This window comes from Chrysemys picta, chromosome 1, assembly GCF_011386835.1.
Source record: "Chrysemys picta bellii isolate R12L10 chromosome 1, ASM1138683v2, whole genome shotgun sequence".
In the NCBI taxonomy this organism is placed as follows: Eukaryota; Metazoa; Chordata; order Testudines; family Emydidae; genus Chrysemys; species Chrysemys picta.
The window spans coordinates 96,007,664-96,027,849 of NC_088791.1; the positions used below are offsets into that span (position 1 = coordinate 96,007,664).

Here is a 20,186-nt window from a genome sequence, read left to right on the forward strand (position 1 = left end):
AAACCTAACTTCAGTACCAAGCAAATTGGTTGAAACTATAGTAAAGAACAGAATTATCAGACACATGGATAAACACAATATGTTGGGAAAGCATCCACGTGCCTTTTGTAAAGGGAAATCATGCCTCACCAATCTATTAGAATTTTTTGAGGGTGTCAACAAGCATGTGGACAAGGGGGATCCAGTGGATATAGTGTACTTGGACTTTCAGAAAGCCTTTGACAAGGTCTCTCACCAAAGGCTGTTAAGCAAACTAAGCAGTTATGGGATAAAAGGGAAAGTGCTCTCATGGATCAGTAACTGGTTAAAAGACAGGAAACAAAGGGTAGGAATAAAAGGTCAGTTTTCAGAAGGGAGAGAGGTAAACAGTAGGGTCCCCCAAGGATCTGTAGTGGGGCCAGTGCTGTTCAACATAACTGTAAATGATCTGAAAAAGAGGGTGAACAGAAAGGTGCCAAAATTTGCAGATGATACAAAATTATTTAAGAAAGCCAAGACCAAAGCTGACTGCAAAGCGTTACACAGGGATCTCACTAAACCTGGGTGACTGGGCAACAAACTGGCAGATGAAATTCAGTGATGAAAAGTGCAAAGTAATGCACATTAGAAAAAAATAATCCCAACTATACATACAAAATGATGGGGTCTAAATTACCTGTTACCATTCAAGAAACAGATCTTGGAGTCATTGTGGATAGTTCTCTGAAAATATCTGCTCAATGTGCAGTGGCAGTCAAAAGAATTAATGTTAGGAACCATTACAAAAGGGATAGAAAATAAAAGAGAAGATACTATAATACCACCATATAACTCCATGATACGCCCACACCTTAAATACTGTGTACAGTTCTGGTCACATCTCAAAAAAGATGTATTAAAATTGGAAAAGATACAGAGAAGGGCAATTGTCTACACTACGGGATTAATCCGAATTTAGATAATTCGGATTTGAGAAACAGGTTGTATAAAGTCGAAATGAATGCGGCCACACTAGCACATTAATTCGGTGGTGTGCGTCCAAGTACTGGGGCTAGCGTAGATTTCTGCACCGTTGCACTGTGGGTAGCAATTCCATAGCTATCCCATAGTTCCCGCAGTCTCCCGCGCCCATTGGGATTGTGGGTTAAGATCCCAGTGCCTGATGGGACAAAAAACATTGTCGCAGGTGGTTCTGGGTACAGCCTCACTTCCTCCCTCCCTCCCTCCCTCCCTGCATGAAAGCAACGGACGGCAGACAACCATTTTCGCGCCTTTTTTCCTGGGTGGGTGAACACTGCAGACTCCATACCACGGCAAGCATGGAGCCCGCTGAGCTCAAGACAGCACTCATGAATATTGTAAACACCTCGCGCGTTCTCGTGGAGTTTATGCTCAGCCAGGACCAGAAAAACGAGGAGAGGAGGCAGCGGCAGCGGCAGCGCAGCGACAAGCATGATGAGGACATGGACACGGACACGGATACAGAATTCAGTGAAACCACAGGCCCCGGTGCTTTGGAGATCATGTTGTTAATGGGGCAGATTCTAAACATGGAACGCCGATTCTGGGCAAGGGAAACAAGCACAGACTGGTGGGACCGCATAGTGTTGCAGGTCTGGGACGATTCCCAGTGGCTGCGGAACTTTCGCATGCGTAAGGGCACTTTCATGGAACTTTGTGACTTGCTGTCCCCTGCCTTGAAACGCCAGAATACCAAGATGAGAGCAGCCCTCACAGTTGAGAAGCGCGTGGCGATAGCCCTGTGGAAGCTTGCAACGCCAGACAGCTACCGGTCAGTCGGGAATCAATTTGGAGTGGGAAAATCTACTGTGGGGGCTGCTGTGATGCAAGTAGCCAAAGCAATCACTCAGGTGCTGCTATGAAAGTTTGTGACTCTGGGAAATGTGCAGGCTATAGTGGATGGTTTTGCTGCAATGGGATTCCCTAACTGTGGTGGGGCGATAGACGGAACCCATATCCCTATCTTGGCACCGGAGCACCAAGCCACCGAGTACATAAACCGCAAGGGGTACTTTTCAATGGTGCTGCAAGCACTTGTGGATCACAAGGGACGTTTCACCAACATCAATGCGGGCTGGGCGGGAAGGGTTCATGACGCTCGCGTCTTCAGGAACACAACTCTGTTTAAAGGGCTGCAGCAAGGGACTTACTTTCCGGACCAGAAAATAACCGTTGGGGATGTTGAAATGCCCATAGTTATTCTTGGGGACCCAGCCTACCCCTTAATGCCATGGCTCATGAAGCCATACACAGGCAGCCTGGACAGGAGTCAGGAGCTGTTTAACTACAGGCTAAGCAAGTGCAGAATGGTGGTAGAATGTGCATTTGGCCGTTTAAAAGGTCGCTGGCGTTCATTATTGACTCGCTCTGACCTCAGCCAAAGAAATCTCCCCATTGTTATTTCTGCTTGCTGTGTGCTCCACAATCTATGTGAAAGTAAGGGGGAGACCTTTATGGCGGGGTGGGAGGCTGAGGCAAATCGCCTGGCTGCTGATTACGCGCAGCCAGACACCAGGGCGATTAGAAGAGCACACCATGAAGCGGTGTGCATCAGAGAAGCTTTAAAAACCAGTTTCATGGCTGGCCAGGCTACAGTGTGAAATATCTGTTTGTTTCTCCTTCATGAAAACCTGCCCCCTTTATTGACTGATTTTCTGTAAGGAACCCACCCTGCTCCTTCCCCCAGCTTTCTTTCAAACCAAATAAAGTCACTATCATTTAAAAATCATTTATTCTTTATTAATAGATTAGAAAAAGAGGGAGGGAACCCGGGTGGTATTTGGGAGGAGGATTACTGGGAAGGAAAAAGCCACAAAGAAAAGGTTAAAAAAATGACAGCCTTTTGCTTGGGCTGTCTACTGGGGTGGAATGGGAAGGTGTACGGAGCCTCCCCCCACGCGTTCTTACACGTCTGGGTGAGGAGGATACGGAACATGGGGAGGGGGGAGGGTGGAACAGGGGCTGAAGCGGCAGTCTGTTTTCCAGCAGCCGTTCCTGAACCTCCACCAGACGCTGGAGCAGCCCCAGCGTTGCTTCCTTCATCCTCTGGTCTTCCTGACGCCACCTCTCATCTCGAGCGTCTCTCCTCTCCTCACGTTGGTCTCTCCTCTCCTCACGTTGGTCCCTCATGTCCTCACGTTGGTCCCTCCTCTCCTCACGTTCACTGACTTCTTTCCTATACTTTGAAACTGTTTCCTTCCACTCATTCAGATGAGCTCTGTCACTTCTGCTGGATTCCATAATTTCCGAAAACATCTCTTCTCGCGTCTTCTTCTTACGACGCCTTATCTGTGATAACCTTCGGGATGGAGGAGGGAGGCTTGAGGAATTTGCAGCTGCTGTAGGGAGGGGAAAAAAGAGAGAATTGTTTTAAAAGCTACATTTTGCAGAACAATGCTTATACTCTTTCACGGTGACCAACACTGTTCACATTACATAGCACATGTGATTTCTGTGCAAGGTCGCATTTTGCCTCTTAATGCTGAGTGCCTGTGGCTTTGCTGCTAGAGATCACAGGTCTGGGCAACAGAATTCTGCTTGCATGCGGCCATGGTAAGCCATTCTCTTACAGCTTCTGCGCCCTACTTTCCCACATACCAAGCATAGCTTGTAGAGTGCTGCAGAAGCCTGGCCAATCTCAGCCAGTTGGGGGGGGGGCAGTGTGGTGGGGCTTGTCTGGGCCCCTTCAGGCAAGTAGAGTGCTGCGGTTTTTCTGTTAACATTCAGCAGCACCAGAAAACAAACTAACCACGGTACCCCTCCCCCCCACCGCGTGGCTGGTATCAGGGAAGATCCCTACAGGCACCAAACTAACCCCCCCCCCACCGCCGCCCCCCCCCTCGCCATGAATTCTCTGGGATGATCACAGTACCCCTCCCCCCACCACGTGGCTGGTAACAGGGAAGATCCCTGCTAGCCAAACGCGAAAAACTCAGGGCCAATTTCCCATCTGCGCTTGGCTAACTGCAGGGAAGGATTTATTTTCCGCCACAGGCAAACAGCCCAGTAGGAACGGCCACCTCTGTCCCCTTAATTAAGTTCCCGTATTTCAACCAGGTTACCAGGAGTGATATCACTCTCCTGAGAATTACACAACAAGATAAAGAACGGATGTTGCTTGAATGCCAGCAAACACCGGGACCATACGCTGCCAGGCTTTGTCAGGCAATGATACCAGATTACTTGCTGCAAGCATGGCGTGGTCAAGTGTCCTACCATGGAGGAGGGAATAAAGATGCACTGCCCAGAAACCTTCTGGCAAGGCTTTCGGAGTACCTCCAGGAGAGCTTCATTGAGATGTCCTTGGAGGATTTCCGCTCCATCCCCAGACACGTTAACAGACTTTTCCAGTAGCTACAGACTTTTCCAGTAGCTGAACTGACCGCGAATGCAAAGTCAGGCAAAGTAATCATTAAAAACCGTTTGCTTTTAAAACAAGTTTTATATTTTAAAAGGTAAACTCACCTGAGGTGCCTTCCATGGGGTCAGAGTCTTGGGTACTGGCTTGGGAGGCTTGGGAGGCTTGGGAGGGTACTTCAGTCGGGGTGATAAAAAGATCCTGGCTGTTGGGCAGAATGGAGTGCTGTGTGCTCTCTGCAAGCTCATCCTCCTCCTCCTCCTCCTCTACCCCATCGGCAGAATCCTCAGGCGTCGAGACTATCCCCGACCCAGAATCCACGAACACAGGTGGGTTAGTGGTGGCAGCCCCCCCTAGAATTGCATGCAGCTCGGCGTAGAAGCGGCATGTCCGCGGCTCTGACCCAGAGCGACCGTTTGCCTCCTTTGTTTTCTGATAGGCTTGTCTGAGCTCCTTGACTTTCACGCGGCACTGATCTGAGTCCCTATTGTGGCCTCTCTCCATCATGCCCTTGGAGATTTTTTCAAAAATTTTTGCATTTCGTCTTTTAGAACGAAGTTCTGCAAGCACTGAATCCTCTCCCCATACAGCGATCAGATCCAGTACCTCCCTCACGGTCCATGCTGGTGCTCTTTTTCGATTATCAGCCTGCATGGTTACCTGTGCTGATGAGGTATCTGTGGTCACCTGTGCTCTCCACGCTGTGCAAACAGGAAATGAAATTCAAATGTTCGCGGGGCTTTTCCTGTCTACCTGGCCAGTGCATCCGAGTTCAGATTGCTGTCCAGAGCGGTCACAATGATGCACTGTGGGATAGCTCCCGGAGGCCAATACCATCGAATTGCGGCCACACTAACCCTAATTCGAATTGTTAAAATCGATTTTGGCACTACTCCGCTCGTTCGGGTGGAGTACAGAAATCGATTTAAAGGGCCCTTTACATCGAATTAACTAGCGTCGTTGTGTGGACGGTTACAGGGTTAATTCGAATTAAAGCTGATAAATCCGAATTAAAGTCGTAGTGTAGACCAGGCCAAAATTATTAGAAATATGGAACCGTTTCCGTATAAGGAGAGATTTAAAAGACGGAGATTGTTCAGCTGAGAATTGGCAACTAAGGTGGGAAATGACAGAGGTCTATAAAATCATTAATGATGTGAAGAAATTCAATAAGGAAGTGTTATTTATCCCTTCACAGAACACAACTAGGGTATGAAATTAATAGGCGGCAGGTTTAAAACAAACATAAAGAAGGACTTCTTCACACAATGTACAGACAACCTATGGAATTTATTGCCATGGGATTTTGTGAAAGCCAAAAGTACAACTGGGTTCAAAAAAGAATTAGATAAGCTCATGGAGGATAGGTCCATCAATGGCTATTAGCCAAGATGCTCCAGGTATCCCTAAATGTCCAACTGCTAGAAGGTGGGACTGGAGTGGGGGACAAGAGATGGATCACTCAAAATTGCCCTGTTCATTCCCCCTGAAGCATCTGGCATTGGCACCTGCAGACGACAGGATACTGGGCTAGATGGACCATTGGTCTGACCCAGTATGGCCATTCTTATCAATATCTCCACTTTATAGATGAGAAACTATGCAGACGACAGGATACTGGGCTAGATGGACCATTGGTCTGACCCAGTATAGCCATTCTTACCAATATCTCCACTTTATAGATGAGAAACTAAAAGGCCACCCATCACCCACCCCAATTAACTAATTCCTGTGGCAATTCATGTTCCAGCATGGTACCAGCAAAGGAGATGTACTACTGGAGTTCAGTTTTAAATAAATAACACCCCCCCTTCTTTTCTTCAGATGATGCTCTCTATGTCTCCTGTCCCCCTATAAAGCCCACGGCACATAGGTGAGATGAGGAATATTTGTTATGCTGAGCAATGCCCTGCAGGAACAATGCATACAGGTGGCAAGGCCTAGCTCTGAGACACGAGGATGTGGTGGCACCACACTTATGGGTCCCATCATGGGGCCTTAGATTAGGCCCTCACCCCCACAGCTTGGGTCCTAGCTCAGCCTTCCCAGGGCACATGGGCCCCGAGCAACCTCAACCCCCTCCAGCTACCCCGCATTGCTGGACTAGCCTGGGCGGGTGGAAGGGAAGCAATGCATTATGGGACACTGGGGGATATGCTGGGCGTAGGGCAGGGCTCGGTGCATTGTGGGAATGGATGGTGATGACACGCAGTGCACTGTGGGAAATTGGGGGACTGACTGCGCTCTCTCTCTCTCCCCCACTTGGAGCCAGCCTCGAGACTAGGGTGGGGTCTTTCTAGCCTGGCTCGTAGCGAGCTCTCGGCGCTCTTTGACGTCCTAAAATGACGTGTGCTCTTTTCGTTTACGACAGCCCTAGCGGGCTTTTGTGCTTTACGGTAAGACTGTCTCCCCACCGAGCGGGAGCGGAACCGCCCTGTCTGCTTTTACGACAGTTCGTCCGGGGGCGGGCGCGGAGTGATGACGTGTGTGACTGTGTGCGCGTTGCCCAAGCCCAGTCTTTCCGGCAGCCGGCACCCCCGGCCCGCTCGCATCTGCCTCCATCGGGACCCGGCCGGGCCCCCGCAGGTGAGGGGGGCGCGCAGGGCTCCGGCCGGGGGGGGCGCGCGAGGCCCCACGCGCGGCTCAGAGTCTGCCGGGCCTGGATCCGCCCCGGACACGGGACCCCCGGCCCAGAGGCCGCCTCCCGCGGGGAGCCCAGGCCTCGCCGGGCCTGCTGGGGCCTCAGCCCGCGGGACGAGACCGGCCCGCGCAGCTTCTGCCCTGGCCGGGACAGAGGCCCGGCCTCCCCGCTGGGCTGCTCGGCTGGACCCTGGTTCCCGGGCACGGCTCCCGCACACGCAGAGCCGGGCCCTGCCGCTCCGCTGAGCCGAGTGACCATGTGCGGTGCGGGGCTGCTGGCTCGTCACTTGTCACTAACCAGCGGGACTCGCTGCTGCGGGACCTACCCATGACCCAACATGTAGGCCCATATCCTCGAAGGTGTTTAGGTGCTTAGCTCCTGCTGATTTGAGTGAGCGTTAGGTGCCTAAATACCTTTAAGGATCTGGGTCTTAGTGACTCAGGATTAGGTGTTTCTGTGAATAAGGATAGCTGCTTCAATGACACTAGCTAGGACAATAAATAACTATAAGGACAGTAGATCCCCAAGCATAAAGGCATAAAGTGATCTCCAGCTGTGGTCAGAAAGAAACATCCATCAGGGGAAATAATTGTGCTATTATGCACAGTAAAGAGAGAAATTAAACCTTTTTTTCTGGGGCTTTTTATATTGCCATTGGCAGAGGCAGGTTACTTGACTATTGATCAGTTTTATCTAGCAGTTCAGTTCAGGTGATAAGATTCTTACACAGGGAAGTAATTATTACATTACATACTGACAATGCTGTCAACTCCTGAGACCTTCATCTTTTCCTTGACCCCCAGGAATTCTGGGCAATGACCCTAACCCTGGAAACTTTTCTGTGTGTGTGGCCTCATTGAAAATCTTATCACCTACTCTTGTCTTTTGAATGGGCATCATTGCCCAGTCAGTGTCAGATTAAGTTTCCCAGCAGCCTCATCTTCAGTCTTGTAGGGTTAAAATGTTCCTAACACTTGACCACCCCCACCCCATTTTTTTAAAGGATTTTAGAAGATGGCTAAATTCATGACACCTGTGATCCAGGACAATCCCTCGGGCTGGGGTCCATGTGCTGTTCCAGAGCAGTTCAAAGATATGCCATATCAGCCCTTCAGTAAAGGAGATCGTCTGGGAAAGGTACCTGTGCTAATGCTGCTAAATGAATCACTGGAGCAATCAGTTAATGCCCATGGCAATTCCTTTTAGCTGTTCTTGTCATGTTGGCGGTCTGAGTCCTGTACTGTTCCTTACAGTGCCCCTACACACACACTCACACATACCATTGGTGCTCTGCCCCTTATAGCTTCATTATCCCCTATTGCAGTTGCTACAAGAAGTGGTATATGAACTGTGACCTCTTATTAGTGTCTGTTAGCAGAGTGGGGAATTTGAAAGAATATTGATGGTCATAAAATGATTGTAAGTTATGTTCTGGAACATAAAGCACTGACTGCTCTCGCTAAGTGGCATCCATCTGCATTAAGAGATTATGAGATTGTGGGGAGAGTGTTTGAAATGTTGGTTGACACACACTCATCAACTTTGTTTCCTGTTGTCTTTTTTTTTTTTTTTAATTAGGTTGCAGACTGGACAGGAGCCACTTATCAGGACAAGAGATACACGAGTAAGTGCTATTTTGGTGGCTGCTCTTGTCTGAGATACTTCATATGAGGTTTCTTCCGTCATCATCCCTGCCTCCCTCTCTCATCACTGTCTTTAGTGGTGTCTATGAAATCTGTGTCCTACAAATCTCCACCAAGTGAGAGAAGTTTCTTGAACTCAGAAGTGTGCCCTACCCTTGGAGAGAGGCACTTGGGGCTGTCTCCATCCTTCGGTGTTGCTCCTGGCTTTGAGCTTCCTTGTGAAAGGGAACTTGTCTGGGAGTATGGGGGACCCTCCCCCATTGGGCTGCTCTAAGAGAAAAGCCCTACCTCTGGTTTCAAGCTCGGGTGAGCCAAGTGACAGGGCGGGAGTGCTAACTCTGAGTTCTTCTCATGAAGCTTGGTTTGCAGACGGGCAGCAAGATAATTTGGGTCATTGTGTCCTCAGATAAGTACTCATCCCAGTTTGGTGGGGGAAGCCAGTATGCGTATTTTCATGAGGAGGATGAGACCAGCTTCCAGCTTGTGGACACAGCACGTACACAGAAGACGGCATACCAAAGGAATCGTATGAGATTTGCACAGGTATCTTGCATATTTCCTGAAACCTTTCTGAAACAGTGGAATTGCTGTAAAGGTCTCATTTATAACCTGAACATCCGTTCCCTTCTCTTCCTCATTCTCAGAGGAATCTTCGGCGAGACAAGGACCGCCGGAACATGCTTCAGTTCAACATGCAGACCCTGCCTAAGAGCGCCAAACAGAAGGAGAGGTGAGGGCCCCAAACCTGAACTCACTGCTGGTATTGGAGTCTATGATCAGGTGTCTAGGTTTGCTAATTGGCTTCTGTCAATTGAGTTATTGTAACAAAAACCCAAGACTTCAAGACAGGTCTTTTGCTAGGCTCTGCTGTGGTTTGAAGTGCTGGTTTCATGTGATGATTGTGGAATCAACAAGGTTTTCTAAGCCAAACTCAGGAAAAGAAATTACTGTTGTAAAAGTAGCATGTGCACCTTCTGAATGCTGTGGTGCAATCTTCAAAGGCTGGGTTGTCCCACTAAAGTTGCCATTTTCAAAGAGTCATTGAGAGCAGAGTTCCTAGTTACAGTGCCTCAGCCAGCTGTGGGGTCCAGTCATTCAGCAGATGCTCTCAGTGGCTTGGGACCTGAGAGCCCAGTGGTTTCAGCAGTGACTTGGGAAGGTGGGAGTGCTGGGGATGCGCCGTTGGAACTATTTCTCATGAGGTTGTCACATTCCTCTATTTACAGAGACCGTCTACGTCTACAAAAGAAATTTCAGAAGCAGTTTGGGGTGAGGCAGAAATGGGACCAAAAATCACAGGTAAAGTAAACTGATTTTTAACTATACTGTTTGATCAGTTCCTCTGGCTGCCCCTGTTATACAGACCTCGGTGTACCCTGTTCCCTGTGGTAGCATTCCTCTAACCCGCTCCTCCTGCTGCTGTTCTCACACAAATCCTGATGTGCTGTGTCTCTCTATTTCTTTGTCCATCTGCCCTTCCTCTGGCCACACAGCAGAAGCCTCGCGATTCTTCTGTTGAAGTTCGCAGTGACTGGGAGGTGAAGGAGGAGATGGATTTCCCGCGGCTGATGAAGATGCGCTATCTGGAGGTGTCAGAGCCACAGGACATGTGAGTTAAATACAGCTAGGGCCCCTGTGGGTATTTCTTTTGGCGTAATCTGTGTGGAAAGGGATGGGTACTGGCTTGTGATCCAGTTTCATGAAGTTCCTTTTGGAGGAGGTGCAAAAAGTCAGTAGAAATACTCCTGCCAGTCACTGTTGTCCATTGACACTCCGAGATGGGGTTATTTGTGCTAGTGTCTCATGACTATGCTCCCATTATGTCTTCAGAGAGTGCTGTGGTGCCTTGGAATATTATGACAAAGCCTTTGACCGCATTACCACAAGGAATGAAAAGTCCCTGCGGAGCATCAAGCGCATCTTTCACACTGTCACCACTACTGATGACCCAGTCATTCGCAAGGTATAATTGTCCTTTCTGCCCATCGGCTCACAAGATACACTAGTATGTATCTTTCTGTGTGATATTCTTTGGACCCTGCGGTTCCCAGTCTGTTCTAAGCCAAGGGGTCCAAGATGGTCCTGCTTTCTGGAGCGAGAAGAGATTAACAGAAATAACCCAGGACCCAGCTCTTTAGACAACAGAAATTTGTGATCTCCATAGCAAAGGGAATGGTATTGGCCAAGGCAGGAACTCATTAACACATGGATAGATATCAGCCAAAGGAAAGCTCTGTTCTGGAAGGGCAGATAGGCAGACCTAAAGGCAAGAAGTATGATGGAGAAGAAAAATGTCAGGGTCACAGATCTCATTCCCAAGATTTCTGGTCTTGAGAGGAAAGGATAACTCTTGAGAGTGTTGATGAAGTCAGGGACAGAGGATAAAGAACTTATTCTCATCCTTGCAGATGCAGTTCTCCCTTCTGCTCTAAGTTCTGACTTTTCTCCCCAGCTTGCTTGGGCATTTTCAGGGCTGGATTGTCTGGGCAGCATTTGGCTGCCCAACTTGCTGAATGAGTTCAGATAGGATCAGTAGCATTTGACATGTTTGTGTCCAGATCTCATTGGTGTGCATCAGAGTATTGTATCAGCCCAGCCTCCAGAGTCCAGAAGAAAGGAATCTGTGTCTGGTTTGCTAAGGCTGCAGTTTACTTTTGGGTGGTGGGGAGAAGAATGTATGCTGTCTTTGCTCACACTCTTCCCTCTGTCTCCGTCTGCAGCTGGCGAAGACCCAGGGGAATGTGTTTGCCACAGACGCCATCCTGGCCACACTGATGAGCTGTACTCGGTCTGTGTATTCCTGGGACATCATTGTCCAGAGAGTTGGATCCAAGCTCTTCTTTGACAAGAGGGACAATTCTGACTTTGGTGAGGAGGATCAAGGTTGGGCAAGGGGACAAGTTACAGCTTTCTGCATTTAGTGTTCCTTACCCCCTTTAAGTCAATATTACATCTCAAGTGTCCACACTGTGTCTGGAGCAACCCAACTGCTGCACTGCCTGCATGTGCTTTGAACAGATTTGGGGCACAGTATGGGGGTTGAGTGTCCTTTTCAGAGGGGTAACTATCCTCCTGATGATCGTTTGACCTTGGCTTTTTTTCCAGACTTGCTGACAGTGAGTGAAACTGCAAATGAACCACCACAGGACGAGGGCAACTCCTTTAATTCACCTCGCAACCTGGCCATGGAAGCAACCTACATCAACCACAACTTCTCCCAGCAGTGTCTGAGAATGGTAAGAGGCAAGTGGGCTTTAGCAAAGCCTGTTATGCAGACAGTACTGTGGAAGACTGCGTCTGCAGGTCTGGAACTTACTATTAATATCAATGCTGGAGCAGCCTCTTATTAGAGCAAGAGGCACCTTTATTGGCAAGGTTACTTTACATAGAAAACATTCCAATTTGGGGTGTGTGGATTAACTTTATGGAGATGGGGGGGGTTGTAGGGAGAACACCCCTCTTCTTCATGGAGCATTCCATGAACTGAACCAGTCAGGACTGTGACAGCATAGAGGCAAATTAAAATGCTCCGTGGAACGCTGGATGCTGATTGGCTGAGGGAAAGAGTCTTTAGTTCCAGGGGGAGTGGGGAGGGGAGTGGCTGATGGTGATGTAGGCAAATTGGAGAAAGTTCAGAGAAGAGCCACAAAAATGATTAATGGTCTGAAAAATGTGACCTATGAGGAAAGATTGGCGGGGGGCGGGAGTGGATAGAAAAGAGAAAACTGACGGGACATAGTTTTCAAGTACATAAAAGGTTGTCATAAAAAGGAGGGTGATAAATTGTTCTCCTTAACCCCAGAGGACAGGATAAGAAGTAGTGGGCTTAAATTGCAGCAAGGAAGATTTAGGTTAGATGTTAAGAATAACTTCCTGTCGGGGTAGTTAAGCAGTGCAACAAATTATGTAGGGAGGTTGTGGAATCTCCATCATTGGAGGTTTTTAAGAGCAGGGTAGACAAACACCTGTCAGGAATGGTCTACTCTAGATAATACTTAGTCCTGCCTCAGAGCAGGGAACTAGACTAGGTGACCTATTGAGGTCCCTTCGGGTCCTATGTTTCTATGATTTTATTATTCATATCTATGATTGTGTTTCTGATCAGCTGCCTTAATTCTCTCAAGTTGTTGGGCTTCTCGTGATCTGTCCTGGTTTTCTCTGCAGGGGAAGGAAAAATACAAGTTTCCCAACCCAAACCCATTTGTGGAGGATGACATGGATAAGAACGAAGTGGCCTCTGTTGCATACCGGTGTGTTATTTGCTTGAAGCGTGTGCATAGGTTTAGGGAGGGAGGTTCAGAACGGGGGTGGAGTGTGACTTCTATTAACAGCTTGCTAGTGGTGGTGTGACTGAAGTTTTATTTCCCATGAGCATTGCCACACTCTGTGATGAGAGAGATTCTGGGACTTATGCTTCAGGCTGGTATCTCTCACCTTCATATTGGGTTTGAAGGAAGAGGGGTGAAATCCTCACTGTGGGCTGATAGGGGAGGAAGGGAATGGCTTTTGTGAGTGCTGAAGTGGATCCAGGAGTGGGGGTGGAGAATAACATAGATTCTTTGCTTGCAGGTACCGAAGATGGAAGCTGGGAGATGACATAGACCTGATTGTACGCTGTGAACACGACGGAGTGATGACAGGAGCTGGCGGAGAAGTGTCATTCATCAACATCAAAACACTGAACGAATGGGATTCCAGGGTGAGGGAGAACCAGATACCAAACTTCTCTAGCTCCTCCATTGATGTCTGATGTACCAGGTACAGCAGGCAAGACATGAGATAAGCTGCTTGCGTTACCCCATGTATCTGTTATGTCATTACATTCCATCAGAAGAGAATGACTGCAGAGGACCAGCAGTGCCAGCTAAACTGACTCCGCATCTCCCAGGTGCTGGGTAGTCTGTTTGAACCCTCTTCCAGGCTCCTGCGTTCTATGTGATAGCCAGTCCGATGGAGCTCTCCCTTGACTTTTTTCCCCAACCAGCACCCTATATATTGGCCAATACTCCAGAATCAGAAAGTCCTTTTAAGCTTCCCATCTCTTCTCTGCATAGTATCATTGGGTAGCTCACTATGTGTTCTCATCATAGTTGCAGAGATAATAGCACCCATGGTTTGTTGACTGTGGTTTGACCTCTCTTTTCAGCATTGCAATGGAGTAGACTGGCGTCAAAAGCTAGATTCTCAGAGAGGAGCTGTGATTGCCACCGAGCTGAAAAACAACAGTTACAAATTAGCCCGCTGGACATGTTGTGCGCTGCTGGCTGGATCAGAGTATCTTAAACTTGGGTGAGGCCAATATAAGATTTGCCAGTCAAGGACCTTCTAAGTGCTTTTGCTGTCGTGTGTGTGTCTGTATGTGAGTAAGAGAGAGCTGTTTTTAGGAGCTGTGTAATCACAGAATTCCGTCCCATTTTTATTCTGTTTGGCAAACCAAAAACTTCTTTTGAATATATTTTAGCATTGGTGACTGGGGCAGAATGGGGTACAACACAGACTGTGATTTGGGGCAAGCTGCTTCCCCACAATGTCCTGCTGACTGACCTGGAAAGACCACCTGTACATGTGATAGTGGAGTTCAGTCTCCATGGCCCATTCAGTTCTTGGCTTCTCTGCTGAACGTGAGAAACAATTATAGTGATTAATGTGGTACCGATTTAGATCTTGACTGAGACCCCCAGCACATTCTCCAGTGATGTATTGGCGGAGGCCTGTGACTTGAAACTGGCAACTTAAAAGTGAATGGCCCTATGTCCCATTACTGATCTCCTGAGGAATCCATTCCTGATGTTAGCTCTCCTTCCAGTCCCCAAAGCACCTTAGCCAAGTGGCTTTTTCCTTGTTTGCTTCATAATGTTGGCACGGAGTTGATGCAGTTCTCTTAATTAGAACCCCCTCTGCTGGCCAGCCGACCTAGTCAGCTGTACAACAGAAGCTGTGGGTGCTGGTTTGTACCATGTATATTTCTCTTTCATTAACATTTTAAATCAACTTTGTTGCTGTGATACACTTTCTCTTTAACATTTTTTTAATTGCTGGTGACTGGGTGTTTAAAATAAGATGCTTGATATTTTAAATCTAGCTTCTTTGCAGTCTCTCTGGTTTCTGTCCATGTGACATGCAGCTGCCTCAGACTATCTGTTGATTGAATCAGAACTCCCTGTTAATGACTCTTTATTGTTAAAATTCTTGAGTCTTTCCTGTTTGTGGGACCCGGGAGTCATCTCCTTTATCACCTCTTTTATCTTGGATGATGGAGGCTTAGCAACCCTCTGTTTTGGTCTACATTAATCTGACCTGGTCTACATTACAGAGTTGGGTCTACATAAGGCATCTTGTGTTGACCTAACTCTATAAGCACTACACTCTACACTCTAAACTCTAAACTACAATGTAGCTCCCACTGATGTAAATCGCCCACTATATCGCCTTAATAACTCTACTTCCGTGACAGGTGTAGTACTTAGGTCGATGTAGTTAGGATGACACAGTGTCCATATAGACACTAAGTATCAGAGGGGTAGCCGTGTTAGTCTGGATCTGTAAAAAGCAACAGAGAGTCCCGTGTCTGACGAAGTGGGTATTCACCCACGAAAGCTTATGCTCCAATACATCTGTTAGTCTTAAAGGTGCCACAGGACTCTCTGTTGCGTCATATAGTACTTACATTTCCTGTTGACTGTCAGCCCCACCAGGAGCCCCCCTGCTGCTGGGGCTGACTGCCCAAGCTGTGAGCCCTGAGGTCGTGGGGGGGGGGCTCCAGCCATCAGCGCCCCACACAGTTACGTCAATGGAAGTGCTCCTGGTAAGGATACGCACCGCCGATAAAAGGACCATAGTGTGGTGTGAAGCACTGCTTTAATTACTGCAGTGGCTGTACATTGACTTGACTTAATTTGGTAGTGTAGACAAGCCCTCAGTTACTGTCTGAGACACAGGAATGGCTCCCCACCAGGGAGTCCTGTCCATTTTCCCCTTTGAAGTGGGGAGGTTGATTCCTGCAGCTCAACCCAGAAGTTAAAATCTAAGTGATCACCTCATTTTGGTGACTTCCCTGTGAAGTCTGGGCTGGGGCATTGAATTTCCTGACCTTTTTTCCCTTTCCTCCCCAGGTATGTGTCCCGTTACCACGTAAAGGACTCTGCGCGCCATGTGATCTTGGGCACACAGCAGTTCAAGCCTAATGAGTTCGCCAGCCAGATTAACCTCAGTATGGAGAACGCGTGGGGCATCCTGCGCTGTGTCATTGACGTCTGCATGAAACTGGATGAGGGCAAATACCTCATCCTCAAAGACCCCAACAAGCAAGTGATCCGTGTTTACAGTCTCCCTGATGGTACCTTCAGCTCTGATGAGGAGGATGATGATGAAGAGGAGGAGGAGGAAGAGGAAGGTCTGTAGAATGCTCAGGGGCTCTGGTGAAAGGGGTAATGTAACTAGGGGATTAGATCTCAGAATTTCCAAGCTGCCTATCAAGGTGAGAGGTGGTGTGTGGAGAGTACAGTCACTGTGAGTCATTCGATCAGTGGTGAAAACAGAGTAAAAGTGTTAACTACTCCCAGAGACTGGAAGGATAATGAAATAAATACAAAGGAACCTAGAAAAAAGCAACAGAGAGTCCTGTTAGTCTCAAAGGTGCCACAGGACCCTCTGTTGCTTTTTACAGATTCAGACTAACACGGCTACCCCTCTGATAAAGGAACCTAGAGAGATCTAAAAACGTGAGAAGACAGTTGCAACAAGTCTCACCATGGTGGGAGGGGAGGGAACTAATTAATCTGAGAGGAAAACATAATCTGAAACACTGAGTGGAAAGGGGAGTCACTTGGAAAGGAAAGCTCAGCTCAGTAATACCGTGACATTGGAGGGTGGTAGTGATTGATTTCAGCACAAATGGCAGGTGCTCAGTGCTACTGAGACTCAAGCCATTATCATGACATTTTAGATCAGGGGTAGGCAACCTATGGCACACGTGCCAAAGTCGGCACATGAGCTGATTTTCAGTGGCACTCACACTACCCAGATCCTGGCCACCGATCCGGGGGGCTCTGCATTTTAATTTAATTTTAAATGAAGCTTCTTAAACATTTTAAAACCCTTATTTATTTTACAAGTTTAGTTATATATTATAGACTTATAGAAAGAGACCTTCTAAAAAACGTTAAAATGTATGACTGGCACGCGAAACCTTAAATTAGAGTGAATAAATGAAGACTCGGCACACCACTTCTGAAAGGTTGCCGACCCCTGTTTTAGATAAAGAGGAGGAAATCCGAAGTGAGACATTAAAAATGAGTGGCTAGACCAATTAAGCTAATGAGTCCATTTCAAATGGATGACTGGAAAGGAGTGCGGATGCACTAGTCATGCAGACTGGGAGACTTTCTATAAGGAAGGAAGATCCAGACTCTTGCCTGGGGCAAGTGCTGGCTTGCCTCTCCACTACCTGAAACAATCCCTGATATCTGGCATGTGCCCCTCATGTTCTATCTCCATTGTGGGAGGCAAGCTGACTTGAAACTCATGTTCACGGGCTAGTTAAAAAGGTTTTAATGCTGTTTGTAGACTTGAGCAAATCTGTTGGACTTGGATCTGATCACTTTTTGAAGGTTTTCTGAACAGTCATAATAGCTAGAGACATTTTTTTTAATTAAAGTTTTTAAGATTCTCAAGTGAATCATGCAGCAACAAAAATCATCTGTAGCAATTTATGTAGTCATGTGATTTTTATTGTAGACGTGGCCCTAATGAACAGTCTTGTACTGGGTGAAAAGGGCAGGCAAGATTGTGACATGAAGAGTAAAAGATATTACATGTCTTTTTATTATATTGTTTTTTATTATTATTATTATTATTGTGGCATTTTCTCAGGGGAGGGGGTGTCTGCTGCTGCATTGTTCCACTATAACCTCTTTTCTCTCTTTCAGAGGAAGAGAGCTAAACCCTGTGGTCAGGGAGCAGGGGCTTCAGTGACCAAATGCTCATCTCACCCTGTGTTGGTGGTGGGTGGAATCTTAGCTGACCCTTTGCACCGTGCTCATTTACAAGTATAACAAACGGAATAAAGAGTTTTGTTCTGTTTAATGAGTTTGTTGTTCATTGTCTTATGGATAAATATGCTGTACGCCAATACATCTACCTTACAGATGTGGTGTGAAAAGAAATCCTGGGACGAAAGCAGCCTCTGAAATGGCAAGTGAGCTGTTGTAATAAAGTATGCTGCTTTACAAAAAGTTTACCACCTCCAGCTTTTTTTTTGGTCTTCTCTGCCACCATTTTGTGCTAGTGTTTTCCTGCTTCACCCAGTTAGGAAGAGGTGAGCATTCTTCTCTACTGCAGTAAAGGAAAGAGAGGTTAAACAGTTTTTCCTCTTCTCCCTGGTACAATGAGTGGTGAGATCAGAGACCTGAGAGCATCTGAAATATGTGTAACTATCGGTCCCCCTTTCTGACTGAGAGCATGCTGGTATAGAGCCAATATGAGTATTCGCTCCTCTGACAGCTTGTAGTTTCGGCACATCAAAAAGTGCCTTAGATTGGGGTTTCTCCCATGAAGGAATTCCCAGTCAAGCTAATATAGATGTCTCAGTTGTGCAGATGGGGTTGGTACTAATAGTTTTGGCAGGCTGAACTGGTTGGATGAGGGTACTGCAGGGTTTTCTCTATCCCACCAGTTCCCCTGTGGCCTTATGTCTTATCTGGTGCAGGGAAAAGAACATGCTAATCTTCAGGTTGTAAGTGTGAAAAATGGGGAGTGGTTTCAGAGAGGTAGCCGTGTTAGTCTGTATCAGCAAAAACAACGAGTCCTTGTGGCACCTTAGAGGCTAACGAATTTATTTGGGCATAGGCTTTCGTGGGCTAAAACCTACTTCATCAGATGCATGGAGTGGAAAATACAGTAAGCTATAAATATTACAGCACATGAAAAGATGGGAGTTGCCTTACCAAGATGGGGGTCAATGCTAACAAGGCCAATGCAATCAAGGTGGAAGTGGCCTATTCTCAGTAGTTGACAAGAAGGGGTGAATATCAAGAGAGGGAAATTTAATTTTTGTAGTGACCCATCCACTCCCAGTCTTTATTCAGGCCTAATCTGATGGTATCCAGTTTGCAAATTAATTCCAGTTCTGCAGTTTCTCATTGAAGTCTGTTTTTGAAGGTTTTTTTGTTGAAGAATTGCCACTTTGAAGTCTGTTATTGAGTGTCCAGGGAGATTGGTCACCCTACTAGGAGAGCAGTTCAGACAGCAAGTGTGAAAAATCGGGACTGGAGTGGGGGGTAATAGGCGCCTATATAAGACAAAGCCCCAAATATCGGGGTTGTCCCTATAAAATCGGGACATCTGGTCACCCTATCTCCTACTGGTTTTTGAATGTTACAATTCTTGATGTCTGATTTGTGCCCATTTATTCTTTTGCATAGAGACTGTCCGGTTTGGCCAATGTACATGGCAGAGGGGCATTGCCGGCACATGATGGCATATATCACATTGGTAGATGTGCAGGTGAACAAGCCCCTGATGCTGTGGCTGATGTGGTTAGGTCCATGATGGGGAGTTTAATTCCAGGCTACTGTCAATAGGTTGCTAATCCCCTGCCTCCCAATGTACTGGTGTATTAGTGGAAGGAGTTACTAAATACCATTTCATTAGCACTTTGGATCGCAAAGTGCTTTTCAATTTAATACATAGCACTCATTTTGCCTGCCACAGAGGCCTAACTGCCTCTGCCATTTGAGAGTGCCACCCTCTTAATAATGCAATGTATTACCAGTCCTACTTTGGTTAGTGTATCTACAGCTGTAATAGTGGAACCTCTTAGGGCAAACTACTTCCCCTGAATTTGCTGCCAGGTGTGTATACAGTACTTCCCTTGCTTTAGATCATACAGATGGAATGCTGGTCTGCTCTTCTCTCCCTGCACCAACCTCTTCCAGCAAGAGTTACTTCTCAGCCTCCTGCAAAGAGATTTCACGCAGGCCTGAAATTCAGCTCCCTTCCAGATGCATCAGGCTGTGCCCCCTCTCCATGAGTTACCCTAGACTCCTCTTCATCCTGGAAAGAAGCATTTGCCCCCTTAGCCTTATTGGGTGGGGACAGTGCTATGCAGAGGCCTGTACTCTCAATTGTCCAAGGTATCAAAAGTCCAACTCACCCTGTTACATATAATTGTTTACAAGTCAGCAAAGTTGGACACGAATAAACTAGTACAACCTGGCTTATTTATATTAAAAGAACTGTGATACGGGGTCAAGTTGAGGTAATAAGAGAATGAGCAAAGTCTAGAAATTAGAGAAAACATTTATAGTTTAATCACTGATGTGTTTTGATTGGTTAGTGGTAATGGGAAGAGGTTGCCATTCCTTTGACATTGTTTATTTGGGGGCTCACTAAATGAGAGCAAGCAGGGGAGATACAAGTACTGGAAGAAGTGAGCTTTTTGATTGTAGATGTCATTGTCTCCTAGGCTTTACCATCACACCATGTGGCTTTCTGGAGCTTGAGGGACTTCCAAACTGGGCCAGAGAGTGGGACCTAGATGACATGA

At 47.1% G+C, this 20,186-nt stretch overlaps 2 protein-coding genes across 3 annotated transcripts; one reads left to right on the forward strand and one right to left on the reverse strand.

Annotated features, from left to right (window-relative positions):
* Window positions 1-2,734: 2,734 nt before the first annotated feature.
* On the reverse strand, window positions 2,735-5,391 carry LOC135974849 (myb/SANT-like DNA-binding domain-containing protein 2). The gene is made up of 2 exons (XM_065563891.1): window positions 4,465-5,391; window positions 2,735-3,338 (listed from the first exon to the last, which is right to left on the reverse strand). The coding sequence occupies exons 1-2, from the start codon at window positions 5,009-5,011 to the stop codon at window positions 2,824-2,826; spliced, it is 1,062 nt and encodes a 353-aa protein (XP_065419963.1). The 5' UTR covers window positions 5,012-5,391; the 3' UTR covers window positions 2,735-2,823.
* A 1,354-nt stretch (window positions 5,392-6,745) lies between these two features.
* Window positions 6,746-17,725, forward strand: EIF3D (eukaryotic translation initiation factor 3 subunit D). 2 transcript variants are annotated; one of them, XM_005312936.4, is made up of 15 exons: window positions 6,746-6,943; window positions 8,002-8,135; window positions 8,577-8,622; window positions 9,048-9,184; window positions 9,286-9,371; window positions 9,868-9,940; window positions 10,138-10,250; window positions 10,472-10,604; window positions 11,362-11,509; window positions 11,747-11,877; window positions 12,806-12,891; window positions 13,211-13,340; window positions 13,788-13,930; window positions 15,754-16,034; window positions 17,569-17,725. In XM_005312936.4, the coding sequence occupies exons 2-15, from the start codon at window positions 8,013-8,015 to the stop codon at window positions 17,580-17,582; spliced, it is 1,644 nt and encodes a 547-aa protein (XP_005312993.1). In that variant the 5' UTR covers window positions 6,746-6,943; window positions 8,002-8,012; the 3' UTR covers window positions 17,583-17,725. The 2 variants fall into 2 exon arrangements, with proteins under 2 accessions (XP_005312993.1, XP_005312992.1); XM_005312935.4 differs by having other exon boundaries at window positions 6,803-6,943; window positions 10,135-10,250.
* The last annotated feature ends 2,461 nt before the right edge of the window (window positions 17,726-20,186 follow it).